This window comes from Otolemur garnettii, unplaced genomic scaffold, assembly GCF_000181295.1.
Source record: "Otolemur garnettii isolate 467f Iridium unplaced genomic scaffold, OtoGar3 scaffold00178, whole genome shotgun sequence".
In the NCBI taxonomy this organism is placed as follows: domain Eukaryota; kingdom Metazoa; phylum Chordata; class Mammalia; order Primates; family Galagidae; genus Otolemur; species Otolemur garnettii.
In genome coordinates this window covers 2,183,536-2,205,595 of record NW_003852573.1, presented here as the reverse complement: position 1 = coordinate 2,205,595, position 22,060 = coordinate 2,183,536, and the positions used below count along the sequence as shown (strand labels likewise).

At 42.6% G+C, this 22,060-nt stretch overlaps 1 protein-coding gene and 1 long non-coding RNA gene across 4 annotated transcripts in view; one reads left to right on the top strand and one right to left on the bottom strand.

Moving 5' to 3' along the window:
- The window catches only part of LPGAT1 (lysophosphatidylglycerol acyltransferase 1), a 92,194-nt gene extending 79,709 nt beyond the window's left edge, over window positions 1-12,485 (top strand). For 2 of the 3 annotated variants that reach the window (XM_023519487.1, XM_012811849.2), the window contains exons 7-8: window positions 5,033-5,139; window positions 6,179-12,485. In XM_023519487.1, coding sequence (XP_023375255.1) covers window positions 5,033-5,139; window positions 6,179-6,330 — 259 coding nt within the window. In that variant the 3' untranslated portion in view covers window positions 6,331-12,485. The remainder of the gene's footprint in view (window positions 1-5,032; window positions 5,140-6,178) is intronic. The other variant, XM_003800519.2, reaches the window with a different exon arrangement.
- Window positions 12,486-21,468: 8,983 nt separating this feature from the next.
- Window positions 21,469-22,060, bottom strand: part of LOC111728670 — a 6,411-nt gene continuing 5,819 nt past the window's right edge. The window contains exon 3 of the long non-coding RNA XR_002775896.1: window positions 21,469-21,569. This is a non-coding gene — a long non-coding RNA (uncharacterized LOC111728670). The remainder of the gene's footprint in view (window positions 21,570-22,060) is intronic.

Here is a 22,060-nt window from a genome sequence, read left to right as displayed (position 1 = left end):
TGTTAATGACCAATACTGCACACTAGTTTTCTAGCACTCAGTGAGTTGGAGGAAGGGGCTTTTTGAGGAGTCTCATTTGTCTGTCTATCCATCTTCTCTATTGCATGTCCTAGCATGGGTCAAGACTAACCCTGAAATCTGGGACACTGGTCCCTTTTCCCCTGACTCCATCTCTCAGTGAGCCTTTGCCCCATTCATCCTCTCTCTTACTATGCACCACGAGCAATTGCCATTATGTTCCTTCCTTCTCAAGACTCACCACTGAGCTGTCTCCTCCCATGACCTGAAAACAGCACTTTCAGTTTAAGCCTTCTCCAAGATCTTGATAATTTCATAACCTACAACGGCAAGTAGTCTCAGGTCCCCTGCATTCAAGCTTTCTTCTTTCAGGTTGCCCCTCCCTTTGTCATGATTGCCCTACTTTTCAAACTTCTCAGTGAGCAACCGTGGCCCACACCTTCTACTTTTGACTATGAATTTGATCCTGCTGACCACTCCGAGCCCCCTTCTTATGTGTCCCCACCTCCCAAATTTTCTGCCCCCACTAGGTCCCAAAGCCCTACTCTCCCACCTTCTTCATCTGGTCCCTTTCCCCTTCCACACACCCACTCTCAAGGACAGCCACATGAAGTCATGAGATCTGAGGGTATTATTATAGTGCACGTTTTTTTTAACTTAGGAGATCTGTCCCAGATGGAAAAATTCCTACAACAGGGACGGGGCAGGCTTACTCTGGTTCAGAGCCCACTTGTGTTCTTTTCCTTACTAAATTCCTCATTGGTCTCCAGACTGGCCTCATCTCCTTTCTTGCAAACTATCACCCCATTTATATCCCATACTCTACATCTTTTAATGGTGCTGAACCTGGTCCTATACCAGGTTAGCCGCAGAGCAACTGTGGGAAGTCTCTCCTTTCCACTGCTGGCTTTTCTTCCACTACCAGGACGCCACAACTTCTCAACCATCTTTTTCAGTGAGTGCTTCTGGCCTTCCTTCCCAGGATTTCTGGTTTGCTGTCCATTTTTTTCCAAAGTCCTACTAGCTGGGCCCTAGGCCCTACTCCCCTACTTTCTCTAACTCTGGAGATTCTTGGATTTAGAGACTGTCCTCTTCACCTCTTGGAGCATCAGACTGAGATTGAAGATGACTTCTCTCTTCTGCCCTTCCTTAAGGTCCTTGTCCATACTTCCCTTTCCCTCAACTTAGACACCCTTCTAAGGGCACGGCTCCGGCTACCTTCTCCATAACCCAAACGTCCTCAGTCTCAAGCCCAATGTCTGGCCTAACTGCTTCATTTTATTCTGTAACACTGCCGGGCCTCAATACAAACTTGATAATGACTCTCAATGGCTTGAAAATGGCACCTTTAACTTAGGTGTCAGCTTTTGTCACTGCCATGGAAAATGGTAGGAGACTCCCTAGTTAAGGCCTTCTTCACTCTTTAAAAATCTCCATCTCTCTGTGTCTGCTGCTCCTTGTTTGCTTGATGAGCGTTAGGTACTGTTTGCCTCTTTATTAGTGCAACTCTAGAGGACACAGCTGGTCGCTTTTGAAACTTACTTGTATTTATGAAAAGATTAGAACTAAAAAGAACATGTAACAATTTCATGGCTAGCCTTAAAAATTCTCTTGACAAAATGGAAGAACAGATACCTAATTTAAATCTGCTTCCGTCTGTGTATGTCATGTGTTTGTGTTTAATATGGAAAACCTCTTAATTACAAAATGGGGGCAAAAGAAATCAAAAATATTTACCCCCAAATATATTTCTTTGACATATTTTGGGATGACTGCTACAGAAATAGCACTGCAAATCTTACTGGAAATACTGGTCTTAATCTACAGACCGGAGGCCAACAGAGAAGTGATTAGAAACTTGTCTCCAGCTCTTTAAGACTGATCAGGGAAGAAATGCTAAAAGCTTTAGGGCTCAACATAAATCACTCAACTTGCTTGGCCAGGTCCTCCTAGATAATCAGGCAGTGCTGGATTTCCTTTTGGCTAAACGGGAGGGAATCAGTGCAGTATTACTATCTGTAATACTATCAGTATACTATCTGCTGTGTCTATATAGACACCTCAGGAGAAGTTGAAAACTAGAATAGAAAAATTTTCCGGCAGACTTTGTGGCCCCAACAGGGCTCTGACAGTGACCCCACACCTAACTGGTTTCGGGAATATTCACTGCGATTGGCCAGAACTTCAGATCAGTTCTATAGGGGCTTTTAAAGCTAGGTATTAGCTGTCTTAAGTTTGCTTAAGAACAGTGCTAAGGCTATAAATAAGAATACTAATGCTCTCATCATACGAACCCCAAGCCCCTAACCTGAATCCCACAGCTGGTAATTATTCTTTCCTTACACTGGCAAACACTGGAATAAGTTTACTCTGAGAAGGAAATAGAGGCCCTCTGGACTGAGGCACAGAGGTCCTGGAGCAAAAGCACATGGTGAAGTCACGTCAGTGTGTGAAGTGCGGAGAGGCCCAGCCCTCTTACCTCACTAGTGACCAGGCAGGCCTTCAACTCCAGAGGCAGGAAATTAGTGAAGCTCAGTCAGCAGTCTCCTCACATGCTGAGAGCTTTTAGTCAGGTGCTCAGTGTCACATCTGCCCATGTGAGTAAACAACAAGAAGTACCAGGTTCCCTCCTAACCTAGCCAACCTGAACTCTGAAAGATAAAGACTAAAAGGAGCATAAGAAGGCGAGGTGAGAAACAGAACATGGAAAGGATTGCTTCCAAAAATTGTAATAGTCGTGTAGTACGTGGGAGTTCGCTAATCCTTTTCGCTCCTTATATGAATGTTTAAAAATTGCAATTAATGATTTTTAAAACTTGTCATAAAGATAAGATACTGCAAAAATAAAACAATACTAGCATACTTTTTAAAAGGAACATTCTGAATAAAAGAGCTCTTTAAAATTGAAAAGTAAAAACTCTATAAAAGATTTAGAAGTTAAATAAATCTCCAGAAAGGAGGACAAAAGATAGAGATGGAAGAAAATGGTTTTCTAACCCTGAATCCTATCTCTGGCCAAATTATCAGCCAAGAAAAAAGATACTGGCAGACATGCAAGAGTTCAAGTACACTTTCTCAAGAATCTGCTAAAGGATATGCTCCATCACAATGAGTAATTATAGAGGAAGACATGAAGTATGAGAAATACTATATCCATTTTAGGAGTGTAGGGACTCACCAAGATAATGAGGAAGGAACTTCACAGGATGAAAACTGCAAGTAACAAATCCAGAGTCTGGCTGATATTCCTTTAGGAAGGTTAAATTGAAGGCATGTCTGATGCAAGGAAATACCTTGGGAGAAGAGCTAGGCCACAGGTCAGTCTGCCCCTCTGCCTGTTTTTTAAATAAAATTTTATTTGAACACAGCTATACACGTTCCTTTATATATCGTCTCTGGCTTTCATACTGCAGACCTGAGTGTTTGCAACAGAGACCAAATAGCTTGCAAAGACTTTAGTGATCCTCTCCAGCCATTTAAGAAGCTTGCAGACCAGATGTAGAGAATTGATTCTATACAAGTGGCTTGAGAGTTTTTGCTCAACTTAGATATATGTACATAGAAAATGAAGCAAACGGGCTCGGCGCCTATAGCTCAACCGGTTAAGGCGCCAGCCACGTACACTTAAGGTGGCGGGTTCGAATCCCCAGCCCGGACCCGCCAAAAACAACAATGACGGCTGCAACCAAAAAATAGCCGGGCGTTGTGGCGGGCGCCTATGGTCCCAGCTGCTTGGGAGGCAGAGGCAGGAGACTCGCTTGAGCCCAGGAGTTGGAGGTTGCTGTGAGCTGTAATGCCACGGCACTCTACCCAGGGGGACAGCTTGAGGCTCTGTCTCAAAAAAAAAAAAAAGAAAATGAAGCAAACGGAAATACAACATAATTGCCAGGTTCAGGGAAAATAAAAATAGGACAAGAAAGGAAAAGCAACCTTGATTTACTCCATGCCTTACTCTAAATATCTTTAGGTGATTACAGTAATAAAAATGTCTAATACTGAGCTGACTGAAATTATTATACAACTGTATTGGGAAGAAAGGAAGAATGTGTGGGGGGGTGGAAATAGGAGATGGAAAGAGCTTGATCTTTGTCTTTTATTTGGGAAGACAGCAGATAAGCCTAAAACTGAAAAAGAAACATTGTAATAAATGCTAAGATCACTGGCTAAAAGAAGTGAAAATCAGTTCCTCTAGAGAAGGAGAAACAAAGGGAGAGGACCAAGATTGCCATTTTTTATACAAACCTTTTGCTGACCTTTTAAACTAGGTACCATTGTAGCTTTGATAAAGAAAAGAAAGAAAAACCCCCACAAAACTGGAAAACAAAAACAAAAGAATCACTTTTTCAAGGTCAGAAAATACCTAGTATTCATGCTGCCCCTTTCTCTTACTTTTGGAGATCACTGACCATTACAATCTCATTTCCTGTTGAGTTGACACATGGCCTCAGAATCTTCAGAACTGTTCTGTAGCCACTCCCAATCAGTAGAAAGTTGTCCCTATTCACAAACCAATATCTCTGATAGAATTGGTGAATAGCTAATAATTTAGGCAGACTCCATCTGGTTCTCAGATATCCCCTCCAAAAGAACATTGCTTAGATACATTATTTGGCCATGCATTTAATTAAATGACTAAACATGTTCTGATTTAACTGCATTTGAAAACTTTATCTGTTTTAAATATCATTTCTACATAACCCCCACAAACATGGAATGAAAGTTATTCTCAGTAATTATTCATAATATAATTTAGTAATATATTTTCAACATTTAGCACTGAACCTAACATAAAAGACTAGTAAATGTTTGAATAAATGCATAATTGAACTCTGTTGTGTAATCAACAATGTTATAAAACCAAGATGCCTTGAGAAACCAAGGAAACAACCCCTGCAAAAACAAAAGGTGATAACATAATCTTATTCAGCTTTTCTTCATTAAGGGTATTTCTGAATAATTTTGACTTTTGAATTTAAAGTAGTTTTTAACCACTTTTTTTTCTAACTCTTAATAGGATCTTTCCAGTTAAAGATGTACCCCTGGAAACAGATGACCTTACCAATTGGCTATATCAACGGTTCATTGAAAAAGAGGACCTCTTATCACATTTTTATGAAACAGGTACATGGTATCCTCTAAATAATTGCTAAATTGTAGCCACGGTAGTAGAGGCCCCTTTTTTAAAAAGCTATTTACATATTAGATCTTGAAATGAAAGTGCACTCTGTAAATTGGGAGAAGCAAATCCCCTCATGAATCAGCTTACCCTCAGAGATTATCAGCAAGGACAAAGGCTGTTTGAAATGCTGGAGAGTGTTATCAACATGACCTTAGGTAATATTGCTCTGAAGTGATCTAGCTTTCCTTCCCAGAAACAAGTATAAAGATATCTGTTTACTTTGTATGTCTTTATATTATTAAGATATATTTCATAAAGCGTATGACTTTGGAAAATATCAGTTTTATACAACCCCTTTTTTGGGCAAAAAACCCACTTAGTTTATAAATAGAGGACTTAGTATAAATTATGCTATTTCAGAAATTATTTGATGTCAGTTTAACACATTCTGTGTCCTGACCAGTGTGGGAGTCTCTAGGGCTTCCGTGGGAGACAGGCAGCAGAGTGCCTGCTCTCATACAGATTATTATTCCAGTAGGAGACAGAGTAAACAAGTTTGCAGGAAGAAAAAATAGTAGATCAGGACCATTGCATATGGGGGAAAATGCCAGCAAGGAAATCAATGTGGAGCTGAGAAAGAGTGGCTAGAGAAAGGAGGTGGATATTTTTTTCTGATTAAGAAGGATGCCAGCCATTCACGAAGATGGAGGAGGAACATCCCAGGCAAAGAATAAAGGCAAAGGCTCAGAAGTAGAAAGTTTGGAAATTGTATTTTACTTTTTTTTTTTTTGGCCAGGGCTGGATTTGAACCTGCCACCTCCGGCATATGGGGCTGGCACCCTACTCCTTTGAGCCACAGGCACCGCCCTGGAGATTGTATTTTAAATAAGATCTCTCTTCCAGAGCAATGGAAGGTCATAGAACATAGTTTAAACCTCCCTCCTTCCCCTCCCCCACCCCAGTTAACCTAATACACGATTTTTATTCTAAGACACTTACCACTAAAGTAAAACAAATTAATATTTCTATTTTGCTTTTTAGGAGCTTTTCCAACTTCCAAGGTCCACAAGGAAGCTGTTTCCAAGGAGATGACCCTCAGCAACCTGTGGTTATTTCTCATACAGTCTTTCGCATTTTTGTCAGGCTACATGTGGTACAGCATTATTCAGTATTTTTACCATTGCCTGTTTTAGGAATTGACTTGGATTTGTCAAGGTCACCATAGGAGTTCAGACTTTCTTTCATAAGTGTGCATTATTTTACATGTGCAAATCAAAATATGTTAAAAAAAAAAAAAAAGGAAAACAAAGGAAATTCACGGATGGATTAATATTTATCCCCCTTTGGGATATTTTAAAAACTCTACTAAAATGAGGCTTAGTAATATAATGACCTGCTAATATATTTTAAGAACTGTTTATGTTTTAAAAAGATACACTCTACTGCACATTTATACAAACATCACATTTGGAGAAGAGGAAATCATAAAATCATCCTAGAAGACCATCTGAGAGAAATTCTGTTGCCACCAGATATACTTGGTAATTTAGTTGAAGCTCAGAAAGTCGTATTAGTCCCTCTAGGTAGTAGTCTATATTAGGGCAGTGCTGTAGAACGCCCTCACTTCTACCAACCCACGCTGTGTAACTAGAAACCTTGAGGGGAGCTGGTTAGCACCTTCTGAAGAACCGTTTCCATCATTTGCGGTAACAAACTCCAGTCCTCAACAACGAACAGAGGTACATTTTTGGCATTCTCTGTGGGGGAAAAAGCAGTGTCCACTGAACCCATTCTGGTACGAGAGTGGGTTCTTCACAAAGGTTAGCTCAGTCCAACATTATGTTTACATGCACTAGTACTTTCTTTCCCTTACCTGATTTCACATTACATACAGAAATCATATCATAGATTGAGAATTGTATTTGACAAAATGCACTTTTATCAGAGGCAGATAGAGTGAAGGGTTCGTGATAGAGCTGAACACAAATGTAAGCATATCAATGAGAGGCTCTCTCGTCTTTCTTTGGCGTTCACTTGCCTGCTGCTGTTCTCCGGCACCACCCTGCACGGGGCACCCCGTGGCATCATGCCTCTCTAGCTTAGAGGCTTATATGGATTTTTTTTTTTTATTTTAACATTCACTCTAAAGGATGGTCAAAACAAATTAATACAGGGTGATCAAAAAGTTCATGTGCAATTTAAATTTGCACATGACCATTATGGCTACCCTGTATAAAACATTTAAATGATCAGTTTAGGGGGAAATAGAGTAGCTTATGAGAGAAGTGGGAGCTAATGGCTGACAATGGTGATAAGTTCTCACATGGCACCCCCAGAACCCATGCAGACAGTAATCTATTCTGTCATCACATTGGGGAGTTCCCCCTCTCGAGGTAAGTGTAGCCAGGAGAGAAACCAGCACACCGGGCTTCCCAATCTCTTTAAATTTCTTTTGAAGAGGATAAAGTCAAGTTTCTATCTCTAGGAAACATTTTTAAAATTTGTCACTATGTTAATGTGATTTACCTTACAAGAGAACTGTATTCTCTTTCAAAAAGTGCTGGTACTATGTCACTGTTAAGGTAGGATATGACTTTTGGCTTGTGATTGTGAGACTGTTAAGATCCTAGCAAGTCAGTGGTAGTTTTCTGTAGTATGAGCATTGTAGATTCCCCTGATGTCACTAATCACACAAATAACGATTCCAAGAAGTAGGCTATCAAAAAATAATGGCTAATGTTTTCTCTTTTTAAATAAACCAAAAACAAAAAACAAGCTGAAAAGATGTGAATTTTCCCCCAGTTATGTGGGAAATATAAAGCAACACCAAATAAAAGCCCACAGCAGCTTCATCTTTAGAATAACTCAGTGCATAGGCGAAAGAGAAAGATGTATTAACTGAAATACCTCATTGAATATTATACTACTACTGGTAAAATGCAGAAGCCAGTGTTAATGTGTTTGGTAATGGTTGTTATAAGACAGTTTTCTTGAAATCTTAAGCATTTCATTCTGTGTCTTATAGTGACAGTGAATATGTGAAATCAGTCTCAATTTAAAGGTACGGATGAAGGTAGGAAGCTACATGGAGGCTTCTGCTCAAGGCCAAGCAAATATTGCTGAACTACAAGATGATTTGAGAGATCAGTCAGCCAGCCATCTGGGGGAGAAGTTGCTCACTGTCAGAGAGAGTGTACCCAGTCTTAGCTAATAGACCCTTTTTCCTCGTTGCTACAGCAAGGGTAGAGTAGCCAGTTCTCCTATCCAAAAAAAAATGTGTACATAAATGTGGCTTAGGGCCACTTTTAACATCACTGTGCTCCAAAGGAACATGACATTTTTAAGTATACTGTACATGTGAAACTGTCCTGTAAGATGCTCTACTTTTCAAGTGCAGTCTCATTGCCGCAGTCTCCAGGGTGACAAATACCAATAGATGTGTGAATTAATTTTTGAAAATAGATCTGTGTATTGTAAATAGATGTGTATTTGCTCTGCCCTCTCCCTCTTTGATTCTGTATCAACATGTTCTCTTTCTTCTGTTTGCAAAATACGTTTGTTTGAGAGCCTCAGTAAAGCTCTCCTTATCAGTAACTGGAGTTCTGCTTGCACTAGAGAATGTAAAGAGAGAATTGTGTTCTTACATGGCAGTCTGGGGAAGCAGCAATATGCCACTGTATAGAACTGAATAAAAATTCCTAATTTGTACTTTCTTTGTGAAGTGAGATGAAGGGAGGTTTAAAGAATATATATTTTGTCAAGGGGAAAGAAAATAAAACTATGCCAGTTTTATACCAGTAGCTGGTAGAATCTCAGCACTTCTTGTTCTTGGCTAAACTACCTACCTAGTTTCCCAGGCAAACACAGTTGAGAACCCATTGCTGGAATCCTGGTATCAACAAGTCACAGTGATGGAGCATCTGCTTGGTCATAGGCAAGTTCAGTGGCTACAGATGTGACCGAGCCAACAGTTCGCTATTAACTATAGAAACAATTATTTGTGTTGAAATATACATATATTATAGAGAAACCTATAAGCAATGGAAGGTAAAGAAAAATTACAGAATGGAAAAGGATATTTGGATGTGCAAACAAATTAGTTGAGAGTTGAAATAGTTGTTTTTAAAAAGATAGCTTTGAATTCAGATCTGTCATATTTTTAGTTTGTAATATTATGACCAACCCTTAATTTTCCACAGTAAATGAAGTAGGTGTTACTGGATAAATAAGTAATTAATAACTGAATAGTTAATCCAGTAATGAGTAATAGGTAAGCCACAAATCTATTTTTATTTAGGAGTCTCAATTTTTATTCTCATTGAACATTTTCTTTCTCATAGGGATGCTTACTAATTAAAAAAATTATTTGAGTTGTTCATTAGGGGTTTTTTTGCATATATGACTGTGTTATTGAATAATGAAACTATACAAAAAACAGACAGCAATCCAGAAGAGGAAATACAGAAGCCTAAAAAATCCGTGGGGTAGAAAAGGCATCCCTGAATAGTTAAGAGTCGGTGGTATTGAAATTGTTCTCAAGGCTTTTTATAAAAATGAGATCTGAAATCACCAAATGTAAACCTCTGAACATCATCCTAGTGTTGCTGTCTTTTGGATTGATGTGAAGAACACCTCTCGTTCTTTGCTCGTGTTGCTCATTTCTCATGGATTTGTCTTAGTAATGTTTTTTGACAATCACTTCCCTAAAGACTTCTAAACTAGTAGGACCTGGTTCTAATAATAGAAAGTAAGTCTTTAATCATGAATAGTCTTCTTGGGTTCTTGTTATATTTGAAAAGAAAATATTTTATTTGCACTACTGAATAGGAAGAGTTCATTGTTTTCTTTGTTCTTTTCTTTGAAATCACAACATAGGACTTCACTACAGAGTGAAGTGCCATTATGAGCATGTTCAGCTCTGGTCCACAAACGAAGGATAAAAATGGTTTGTTGTATGTATTTGCCCTGCGGTGCTCTGAGCCAGCCTTACATCAGTTAACATGAAAGGCAAAATCAAAAGCAGCACTGTCGAGAACGAGGCATAGAAACTAATATGTTTGGGACCAAAACCACCTAAGTTGGAAATTTCTAGATCACAGATGGGCCAGATACTCTCTGGAGCAGTCATTGGTTGGTGCTTTAGTGTAATTATTTTGCACCAATCCCCAACAATTAGGAAGTGGACCCTGGGAATAAGCTGAGGGTGCTAGACTGTTGGGGGAGGGTGATAGTAGCCATATGGAAGATAAAATATGGAACGGATTTTTCTGCAGATTTTCCATCTGAGGGTTTTTACATTTAATATTTTTTTAAGACAGTTTAAAGAGAAAAAAAAATTTAAGCATATCTAGCTACAGAGTATGCACACATATCTTGAATGGCTTTACTTTTATTGTGTAAACTGTTGAACACATGACTGTGATGCACAGTTCTTCACATGTAAGGAGTCTATGCATTTCACGGTGACTTATTTTATGATTGGGTAATGAGACAGTTATACATTCAACTGCCATTATTTTAAGTGCTTTCATTTTCTTTACAGTTATTACAAAATTGTATTTATTTTCTACAGATAGATTTTTGTTTTTCTGATGCCATAATGTTTACTTCAGCCTGTTGACCTTTCTTTGTGTATCTGCATGTTGTAACGTGTGATAAGAATGAATGTAAAGGCCGTGGCAACCGTAATTAATTTTTGTAAAGGGCTGGTCACATGTGGATCTGGTTTATGAATGCATTTGAGATGATTTTAATAACCAGATCACCTTTTCAGAAATTTAGACGTGAACACCAAAAGAAGCATTTTCTCAACAAAAATTAATAGCTGGTTCTATTTTTTTTTAACCTAGAAAAAAATAAAATTGATTTTTTTTTTAAGTAAAGTGCTTTTAATTCTTAGTAGTGGGGATGGGGTTTTTGTATTTTACTGTGGCTATTTGGGCATTAACATCTGTAGGCAGGTACTTAAAGCATACCATGGCAGTTGGATGCGGAGGGCAAACTGAAAAAAACACATGAAAAAACATCAGACTTCGTTCTTTCATTTAAAACTATTTGCCCCCTCCCTTCTGTTCTTTTCATCAGTGGTGTGGTGGTAGATGTCTAATAGTCCCCTCTCCTGGAAAGATATTAGGTATACAGGTGTACGTAAGTTTGTTATAAATTTTGCTGATAATAAGGATGCATAACACAATTAAACAATAAGATAGACTTTATCGTAAACCCCACAAAGCCAATTGATCCTCATGGGGTACTAATTGCTTTTCACAGAACTCACAGCCAACCTATGATTGCATTTCAACCATAATTGGAAAAATGGCGTTACATCCTAATCTACTAACTCATTTCACAAGAAAGTTATTGTCATTCAATCTGATATGTGATCTGCTATTAAACTACTTCTTGCCCTTATACAAATTACACTCATTAAACTGAAACCACTTTTAGCTTCAACACTAATTATAAGTTTGTATGATTTCATTTTAATAATGACTGCTTAACAACTGCTGGCAAAATTCTGAAATTTAACCATTGGCTCTTGGGAGCCAGTAAAAGCTACATCCAGCACACCACTGGCCCACCCTATTTTTGTTTTATTTTTAAACTATCAGTTATAACTCTTCGTAGTTTTTCTACTTGCTGATCTCAGGAAATTCCTCTCACTGACCCTGGCAGGGGCTTTAAAGGTGGGAAAAGCATTAATATCAGTTTTGCAGAGTGAGATTTTGATTATGAAGAATTTGGTAAAAGCAGACTTTTCCTGAATTACATGGGAAGCTTACATATTTCCAAAGCTGGTTTTGTACTTTAATTTCTCAGAGCTAAGTAAACTGTGATTTAGACATCTGAGATTTTTGTTAGCATTTAAAACTTCAATTGGTTAGGTATTTATAGAACAGATTTGATCCCATTAAAAAATTGAAACATATTAAACTGTCTTATAGTCTACCAAATGAATCAAATAATCACAGTTCAGTCTACCTCTTCTTTTTGTGTCTGGATTTAGGCTGCTATTATGGGCAGGTTCTAATTTGTTACTCCCTGGAAGTACTTTCTGGAAAACAAAGAATAGATTGGGGACAGAGGCCTGAAGGCCAGTGTGAAGCCTCAGAGATCTGTTGCTGACCAGCCCTATTCATTCCTCTTGAGTTGGGGGAAAGCCATTGTTTTTAATTACCACTTAATATGAAAATGTTTGTTTTTAAAATGTTTCTTCCTCCTGAAAAGATGTATTTTTAAAAGGAAAAAAATTCTCTTTTGGCTCTCTAAGAAGTCAGCTGTATGAACAGGTGTGACCATATCATAACATGCTGATATGATAGAAATCAATAAATTTTTACCTCTCAGGATTCGAGTAACGGTGTTCTTAACTCTTAGAGGCTTTGGAAACATAGGCTAAGTCTCAGCAATTCAGAACACAGAAACAAACACACAAGTGGAATATGAGTTGGCTAACCACTGGAAATAAGACAGGAACTTTTCATAATCAGAAAAACACCCTTAAAGTGGAGTGACTAAGCCCAATTTAGACGAAAGAAATTAGAGCAATGTTGTCTGCTGATAAATTTGGAGCATGTCACAGAGCTCATTCCTGAAGTTTCCCCTGAAAAGAGTTTGTTGCCCCCCCTAGGATTACTTTTTGCCGTTGAGGTATAAGACTTACTCTGGAGATGGCAAAATTCTCACTATTTACTTACCTGAGGAACAAGAGAACATCTGCGGTTCTAGCTGCTTCCTTAGTGATGTCATTGGAGAAACACGGGGCTGGGGTACCTCCCCTAAAATATCAGTTGTTTCATCTGTGATGTAAAAACTTGTAGAAGAGGGTCTCATCTTTATAATAGATTTTTACCAGTCAACACTGTATCAGGGCCAGCTGATGAGCAATTGAGGGGAGGAAATTCTGGTATCTAGGAATGAAGAGATCAGAAGAGCGTGGAGTGCTAGGAAGAAAGATCCAGGAGTATTGGAAGACAAAGGGAAGGCCACAGGCTCCTGTTCACCAACAGGTACACAAAGACTTCCAAAGACGGAAGTCATCTTCCCTTCCTCTGTTAAGAGTGCCATTGCATAGAGGATCCCACCTCCTACTTCGGTACTGCCCACTTTACAGGAGAAAGACATACCTCTCAGCCATGAGACATCTCCCTCCATGGTGCCAAACAAAGGGACAATTCAAAATTTTGGTGACACAGAAGCTTCTTTTAAGCATGGCATATATGGCCTGACAATAGAGCTTTTGTCTTTCCCTGGCTTATTATGGATTTCAGTAAGGACAAAGAATGGCACTAAAAACGGGGCCTGTATTAATGTATTGAGTTCTGATATAGCTAGTGTGGCAATGAGCTGCATTGGCGATTTGAGGTTCTCAGAAGCACAAAAGTAGAAGCCACCAAGACTTCAATGGCTTGGGCCCAGAATTGGAGGACCAGGACTGTCACAGGGTTCCTTTTGCTGCTGTGTATATTTAATTAGCACGAGTCAGGGGCCCAGTCCAGATTCAGTGTGTGAGAGTCTACAAAAGGATGCGAAAACTGAGGGGCATGGTTCACTGGGAGCCATCCTTAAAGATCCTCTGTCACAGGGCAGTGCCTGTAGCTCAGTGAGTAGGGTGACAGCCACTTACACAGAGGCTGGCAGGTTTGAACCCAGCTAAAACAACAATGATAACTGCAACAACAAAAAATAGCCAGGCATTGTGCCGGGCGCCTGTAGTCTCAGCTACTTGGGAAGCTGAGGCAAGAGAATCACTTAAGTCCAAAAGTTAGAGGTTGCTGTGAGCTGTGACACCACAGTACTCTACCCAGGGCAACAGCTTGAGATTCTGTCTCAAAAAAATGAAAAAAAAAATCATCTGTCACAGTAAAAAAGTCCTCAGTCATTTCAATAAAGAACACTAGATGGGTAAGCTTGCCCATAATTTCCATCAGTTGGAAATCTTTTGAGTTTCCCAACACTTTAAGAGGAGTAGAGCTCTTGAGGCATCCCTCCTTTATAAATCACATTAATCAAATGAACACCTAGCCGAAAGAACAGAGGTTTTGTTGGAGAATAATCTTTATACTATTTTTGGCACTGATGAATGCAACAATCATTGGCCCTTAGAATTTCACAGCTGGTAGGAACTTTAGAATTCACTTTATTTGGGGTTGGCACATTTAATTCTGGCACAATTTTGGTCCATTGCTGGCTACTTAGTAGAATTGTGGGGACCAAAACCAGCTCTCAATTTCCCCTTTCAGATTGCTAGTTTTTGTAAATGAAAGTTAAATCTAAAAGATTAAGCATATTTGTCAAAGGGGTGATGGCTCTAAAAGCTGAAGCTTTTATAATTTCCTTTTCCTCGATTTTAATAATCCCCAAACACTAAAAGATAATGTTTTTTATTAGAGTTCCCCTCAGCTGTTGTAGAGATGTAAACACTAAAAAACATCTGAAATTCATGATTTTTATGTTTTCAGATATGGAAATGAAATGCATTTTGTTTTTATTTTTTGCCCTGTATAGTAGAAGATGGAGAAAAATGACTTCATGTCAGACTGAAGGGGATAGATTCCAATCTCATAGTAGTTCCTTTCATTTCTGAATTCCAGGTATGAGACTGGCAGTGGGTAATAAATTCTAGGCCATGATTGCCTCTAGTGCCCAAATGTCCCTCTTTCAGTGTGCTTTTAAGTTCAAAGTCTTGTCCACGTAGGAGCCCACAGAAGGGCAGCAAAACCCTGAACTCAGCCCATGAGCCGAATCCCAACTCTGTCCTTTGGCAAGTTTCTTATCCTTTCAGCTTCTCTCTCCTGGTATTATAAATGAGAAACTTTCAAAGAGTTCTTTTCAGTTTTAAATGAACTGAGACAATGTACAGAAAGCCCGCAGGACATTAGCACATTGTTCTGAATGCTCAGTTAGGAGGCTGCATTTATCCCATCTTTATTGGGCTTAACAGACGGTGTAAATTATCCTCATACTTAGTTGTGCCTAAACACCAAATGACTTGTTCCATGCACAAAAACTGTATTTCTGTAACGTAGGCTATTAATGCCCACCTGTCTACTTTCCAGAGCTCTGGGTCCTTTGGGTTTGTAAGGTAGACACATGCAATCAGCATAGCCAAGCTTCCACCCCCACGCAGTCAGGCTCTATCTAATGTATCTGAGATTCCAGACAGCAGCAAGAAAAAGCTTCAAGATTGGAGAGCCAATTAGGAAGGTGAGGAGACGAGAGCATAAGGAGGACACAGGACCTGCTAGACAGAAGACGTTACATAGTCTTAATAGGGATCTATTTTTGCTTGTGAGACATGATGTCACTTGTGGTGAAGACCTTGAATTGATATAATTTCTAGTATTTGGAAGCTATCCACTAGCTCATGGCTCTCTTTATAATTCATATTATCCTAAATATAGAGCTCTCCATTGAAAGTATCCTAAAGCTTCAGGAAGTTGAAAGTAATTTTGAAGACTTTTTTTCCTTTCTATTAGCAGAAGACTTAGAAGTTTATATCTTGAGAATTGACATTTTATATTCCAGTGGTAAATGCCAGGCGCTCAATTCTTAGGAATTTGGGTACTAGAAGAAAGTGGGTAGATTAGAATCCAATAGTTAATGGTTATTGAGGTGTCATGGTAGAGTACAATGGAACCCAAGGGTTTGCAAGCCCTGCTTTAGAGGGGATGGGAGTGTGGACGTGATGAGCTGGTGGAGCTTCATTCCCCAGCCCAAAACCTGACAAGCTGTTAGTCCTCCCCCTTCACAGAACTTCAGAGTAGCATTGGAAAGTTGTAGAGGCTCACACCTGTAATCCAGGCACTCTGAGAGGAGGCCATGGGAGGAGTTAGAGACCATCCTTACCAAAAGCAAGACCCCATCCCTACCAAGAATAGAAAAATTAGCCTAGCATCGTGGTTGGGAGCCTGTATTCCTAGTTAGAGAAGAAGCTCTTGAACCCAGGAGTTTGAGGTTGCTATGAGCTGGGCAATAGAGTGAGACTCTGTCTCAAAAACCCAACAAGGTGGGAATTCCAGGAGAGAGAGGATGAAGCACCAAGATAAGATTGTGGAACAGGTCTCTCAGGAGAGATTTGGAAATCATTAGATACCATCAGCCAGTGGAAGCTTGGCATGAACAACTCAGGAACATAGAGATATCTGCTTGGGCATCATATCCAGAGTCCTGGGCTGGCCTATGACGAAGAAGACCTGTCTGTGTTTTCCCAGAGGATGGCTAGAAAAGACAGGGAAAGGATGAGTTAATGAACATGGAATTTATAAAGCTATTTTTCCTTGGAGACAGAGAAATGGAATAGTTGACTATTCAAACAGGCCCTCAGAATCTCTTCCATGTAAGATCAGGAATAATAATTGAAACAGGAGTTGGAGCTTTGTCTGAGAGATGTCGGGAGGACCATTGCCTCAGACTCTGGCTTACTCTTTATTAGGCCCTGAAGAGGATGACGAGGAGGGACAGCTGGGCTACCCTGCCAGCCCCGTGAAGGTACCCATGGGAGGCACACAAAGGAGTCCCCCAGAAGGTTTTTCATTTGGAAGGTACTTACTGTTGGGCAAGGGTAGGAAGAAGAGGAGTGGCAGGCCATGGTGGGCCCAGAAGATAAGAAGGAAATGAAGATAAAGGACTCGAGTCATGAGGGCTTGCTGTAAGTCACGGAAGCAAGAAAGCCCCAGGCTGAACCCAAGCAGAGAGCAGACAAGCCTGCCTCCTTCCAGTGGCTCAGGTGGCCTGCTCAGCCCCAGAGATTCACCTGCGCACACTGCTGGGTGTCGTGGTCAGGCTCCTTCCACAGGCTGCACCTCCCATGGCTCCTGCTTCCCCTTGACCCTGCTCCCCACTTGGCAGATAGCGAGCGAGGCTCAGCCCAGGGATCTCCATTTTCAGTCCTGTACCCTGCCTGTCCCCTCAGAATGGAGGGTGTTGGTGACGTGCTCAGGATGTTCTTGATGGACATATTTCCTCAGGGCTGGAAGTGGGGTAAAAGCCACATGGTTCTAGAAGTTTTTGTTTCTTTCTCTGGCACTTGGCCCTCTTCCCTTGTATGATGGAGGTTGGTGACTCTGGCTATTTGAGGTTGTTATGTTTTTGTTTTCAAATGTCTGTATTGGGGGGCCATAGGGGAGAAAGGCCGTATGATCCTGTTTTATTCTGCCAACCTTAAACAGAAGCCTCATACATTCAAAACAACAAACCTACAAGGAGGATGCTTAGCTCGTGCCCTTTTATGACTGTTGTTCAAAGTAAAGCACATCTGATAAAAGATGTTATCTACAGCTGGGAGGGGGGGGGAATGATGTAGCACCCCGAACTAGGAGTTATGTATTCTTTTTTAGCGGGTTCCTAAGTGAGGAGAGATTTCCACACCGGTAGGAGGAAGGGAAGGGCTGAGTGGGAGGAGCCAGGGCTGCCAATCTGGAAGTTACCATGGTTTCCTCCATCCCTACTCCCTTACAAAATGCCTGCAGCCCAGAGGAGTGGTGAGGATCCAGTGAGATAATCCTGGGAAATGGTTTGGAGAACCTTAGAGGCGCTTCACAAGAATGAGGGGCAATTATAATCAGAGCCCACAATGAAACAAGCCCTTTCTTGTCACTGGAAGAATTCACAAAGAGGCTGGGTGAGCCTGTGCCAGGGGTGCTGGGTGGAGAGCCCAACTCTGGGCGTGGGGTGGACCAGCTGGCCCCCAAGGACTGTCTTCCCCCAGCCCCCAGCTCTGTGAGCCCTTGTCACAGGAACCCTGATAAAAGCTCCCACTGTGCCTGCGTTTTCAGTTGTGCTCAGAGGAGGGAAGAAACAATGAGCTCAGCTTGGCCTGAGGACAGGGTTGATTTTACTCTCAGTGCTGACAGAGGCCTCTCCTCAAGCATCAAACTGCCAGGCAGGAGGACCAGCAGCATGGTTCGTGTGACCCAGTGCAAAAGAGAAATGCAAGCCCCTTGGTTCAAAAGTATTAAGAATTTCAAGATGATGACAGTAGAGCATCACAACAAGGACAGTTCATGAGCTTACCACCAGGACCACCAAGGAGGAAATGCAGAATGAGGAGGAGCCAGGCCCCTGGGGGTCCTCAGTGCTCCCTCTGTCCCTTCTGCCCAGACACTGCACCAGGTGCTCTGAGGGACAATAAGAGTAGCACACCATGGGCAGTGGAAGCTCAGTCTCCCAAGGCCTCCCAGAGCTGGCCCTGGATAGGAGATTGGGCGTTCATTATCCCCCACAGGTGAAGGGCTGCCCCTATAGAAAAGGCTTCCCTGGTACCAGAGGAGCCTCAAGGCCAAAAGCATCCAGACTCCAGGGTTGTGCTAGAGAGGGGATGCTGCCCAAGGTGAGCATGGGTCCTGTGGAACTGGAGCTTTCCACCGCAAAAACTGCTGAACAGAGTGAACCAAGGCTGTGCGGCACAGGGTACCTTAGACATCTGTACAGGGGCTGCCAGATTTCCCTAGGAGCCAGCCTCCAGGAGAATATGGGGTGGGGTTTACAGCAAAGTCCAGGCACAAACTATCGTGTGTGTTCTATGAATTACATACATCTATACATCTTTTTTTTTTGCAGTTCTTGGCCGGGGCTGGGTTTGAACCTGCCACCTCCAACCTATGGGGCTAGTGTCCTGCTCCCTTGAGCCACAGCCACCACCCAAATTACATACATCTAGAACAGTGGTTCTCAACCTTCCTAATGCTGCGACCCTTTAATACAGTTCCTCATGTTGTGGTGACCCCCAACCATAAAATTGTTTTTGTTGCTACTTCATAACTGTAATTTTGCTACTGTTATGAATCGTAATGTAAATATCTGATGTGCAGGATGGTCTCAGGGACCCCAGTGAAAGGGTCGTTCGACCCCCCAAAGGGGTTGTGACCCACAGGTTGAGAACCGCTAATCTAGAACCTCCACGTTGACCACCTCCCCACACTGATGACCTCCTTAAATTGACCTAATTTTCATAGACCAGATAGCACCCAGCATGTACGTGTCAGTACAGTAGGCCTAGTTCCTTATTTGACGAGTTTGTTACAGCTCCTTGGGAGGCCAACTCACAGAGGTTCTACTATAATTTATTCCTTCCTCCCCTCACTGATAGCAGTTGCCCATTCTTGGGGCAATCCCCTTGCCCCTCCCCCCAACCTGTCCAGCAGACACGGGGCTGCTTGCACCAACACCAGGCTGCACAGGAAAGCAGAGAGGGGTGGGACCGGTCAGCTGTTGTTTATGGAGTGTGCTCACTGAGAGGCCTGGGAAGGGGCAAGAGAGTGGACACAGCTCTGCCACCACCCAGCTGCCTACTGACAGGCCAAGGATGTGACACAGAGAGGTGCTGTGGTGATGCTGACAGGCTTCATGGGAGGGGCTCAGCCCAGGGAAGGGGCTGAAGGCTGCAGACTGATGCTGCCCCCGCCCTCCCATCCCTCTGCAGCAGCTCACCTCGGGGCTCCCCCTGGCTGCGGGCCTGAGGCTGCCCTGGGCCCAGCTGCTGGCTCTGAGCCTCTGCCAAGTCCTTCCCTCCCTCCTCAATGCCTCCTTCCTTGGCCATATTTCCTCAAAACCACTTTCTGGGCCCTTATTGCCTCACACAGTGTTCAAGAATCTGGTTGGCAGGTGGCCCAAGCCAGAACCCCTGAACCCATGAGCAGAGGAGCAAGTTAATAATTGTTATTAATCTTTGAGGGGGCGGAATCCAGGCATAGGAAACTGGAATCCCAGGGTATGATCTGGCGCAGCTTGTTTCTAGCCAGTTAGGTCACATTTCCTCAGTTTCCACTCTTGAGACAGTTGTGCATGTCTACCCCATGCGGTTCTTGTGAGATCAAATGAGCAATGCCTGTAAATGGAATTTTCAAAGCAATGGATTTTGTGTAAATGTAACATGATAAGCATCGTTTGCAGCTGTTGTGCTGCACAGTTAACTGTATTACTTGGAACTGGTTAGCCCGGCAAACACCCGTTTGTCTGGGATCTGAACTGGCCAATTATGAGTTGTCCGAGGGTTGTGGGGGCACTCGATCCCTGGGCAGAGACAGAAATTTGTAGTAGGTCTGTGATTTTCTAGAGCCTGTGTGACAGCGATCATTATGCCTGCCAGGTTCTCAGGAGGGTCACGCCCTGTGCACACTGAGGGAATTATCCCTGTGGGCAGGAAGCTTCCTCACTTGATTCCACAGGACACATCCTCCCGGCAGGCCGCCTGTGCACTTGGAGGCACTGACGAGATCCTGAGGCGTTTTCAGGGACATGTAAGACTGACTCACCTTCTCCCCCTCCGGGGGTACGTTAGCCGTTAACCTTAGGGTGGTGGTTGTTGTGTGGAGGTGTCAGGGGTCAGGATAAAGAGGAGGGAGTGGGGTGTTATTTAAGTCCCAGAAAAGAAAGAAGAAATGGTAAGGAGTCTTGGGAGGAATGGCCGGAACCAGAAGGAAAAAGGAGCAGGGCCTAAACCAGAGAGCTGGAATGAGACAGAGGGGTATGCAAATGCCCCCCAGAGGGTGCCCACTCCCCTCTCCCAGAGAAGGCCTCACAGAATTATCAACCCCTGGTCAGCCATTAGGGTGGGACACCAAGCCCAGGATGGAACCACACTCTGGATGGGGTGGCAGACAGATGAAGAAGGCAGTGTGACCGAACAGCACGCCCGAGAAGCTCCTGGGTGGAAGGGGCGAGAGATAAGCAAGCGTAACAAGGAAGGCTGTCTCTCCAAGCACAGAGCCACACTCCCCGGAGAGTGCCGGCACGTGTGGGTGCGCAGCCGCGAGGAGGGAAGGAGGGCAGAGGGCAGACGGGGCTGCCTGCAGGGAGCTGAAGAACCATGGGGAGGGTTTGGGTGGGGAGGTGAGTGGGCAGTGGCCCTGGCATCTCTCTGGGGGCAGGACGTCCCCGCACAGACATGGCTGGTAATCAGGAGGGAAGAGGACCCTGGACTTTGTCTTCATTCCTTCTTCCTCCCCTTCATTTTCCTTTCGGTCGGAATGTACCGAGCGCTGACTGTGTGCTAGGCCCTGCGCCAGGGGCTGGGCGCGCAGCAGGAGGAAAACAGACCAGCTCTCCGGGAGCTTGTGCTTTGGCCAGGAGAAACAGAAAACTACTAAATAAAACACAGCTGAATCTTCTTATTCGCAGATTCCTTATGTGCAAATGTGCCTGCTCACTAAAACTCACTGGTAACCCCTCAAATCCATCCTCTCAGTGTGGTCAGAGTCATCTGCAGAGTCGCAGCGATTTCCAGGCACCCGATGTAGGTGTTCCCAGATCAACACACGTCTTATTTCCACACTCACAGTGGAAACAAACATTCTTTTCAAGGTGTGTTTAGTGCCGTGGTTTTTTCCGCATTTTTGTGCTTTGGTTGTTCACTTTGCTGTTTAAAATGGCCCCCAAGCGTAGCGCTGAAGTGTCATCCAGTGTTCTTAAGTGCAGGGAGCCAGTGATGGGCCTGACAGAGAAAATACGCACGTTAGCTAAGCTTCGCGCAGGCTCGAGTTTAGGGTGATTCAATGCTAATGGGTCAACGGCATATTACAGTTGTTGAGCCACTTGGGTTTAAACTGCGCAGGTCCACTTATAAGTAAATGTTTTTTTCAGTGAAAGTTACACTGAGAATACTGCCTCTCCTGTCTCCCCTTCTACCTTCTCTTCTTGTGCCTCTGTCACCCCTGAGCCAATAAGTCCCCGCTTTGCGCCTCCTCTTCAGCCTACTCAATGTGAAGACCCTGAGAATGAAGACCTCTCCGATGATCCACTTCCACTTAAAGAGTAGTAAATATATTTTCTCTTCCCAATGATTTTAATAACATTTTCTTTTCTTTAGTTTAATTTGTTTCAAGAGTATAATAGGGACTTGGCACCTGTAGCTCAGCACCGAGGGCTCCGGCCACATACACCAGGGCTGGCGAGTTCGAACGCAGCCTGGGCCTGCCAAACAAC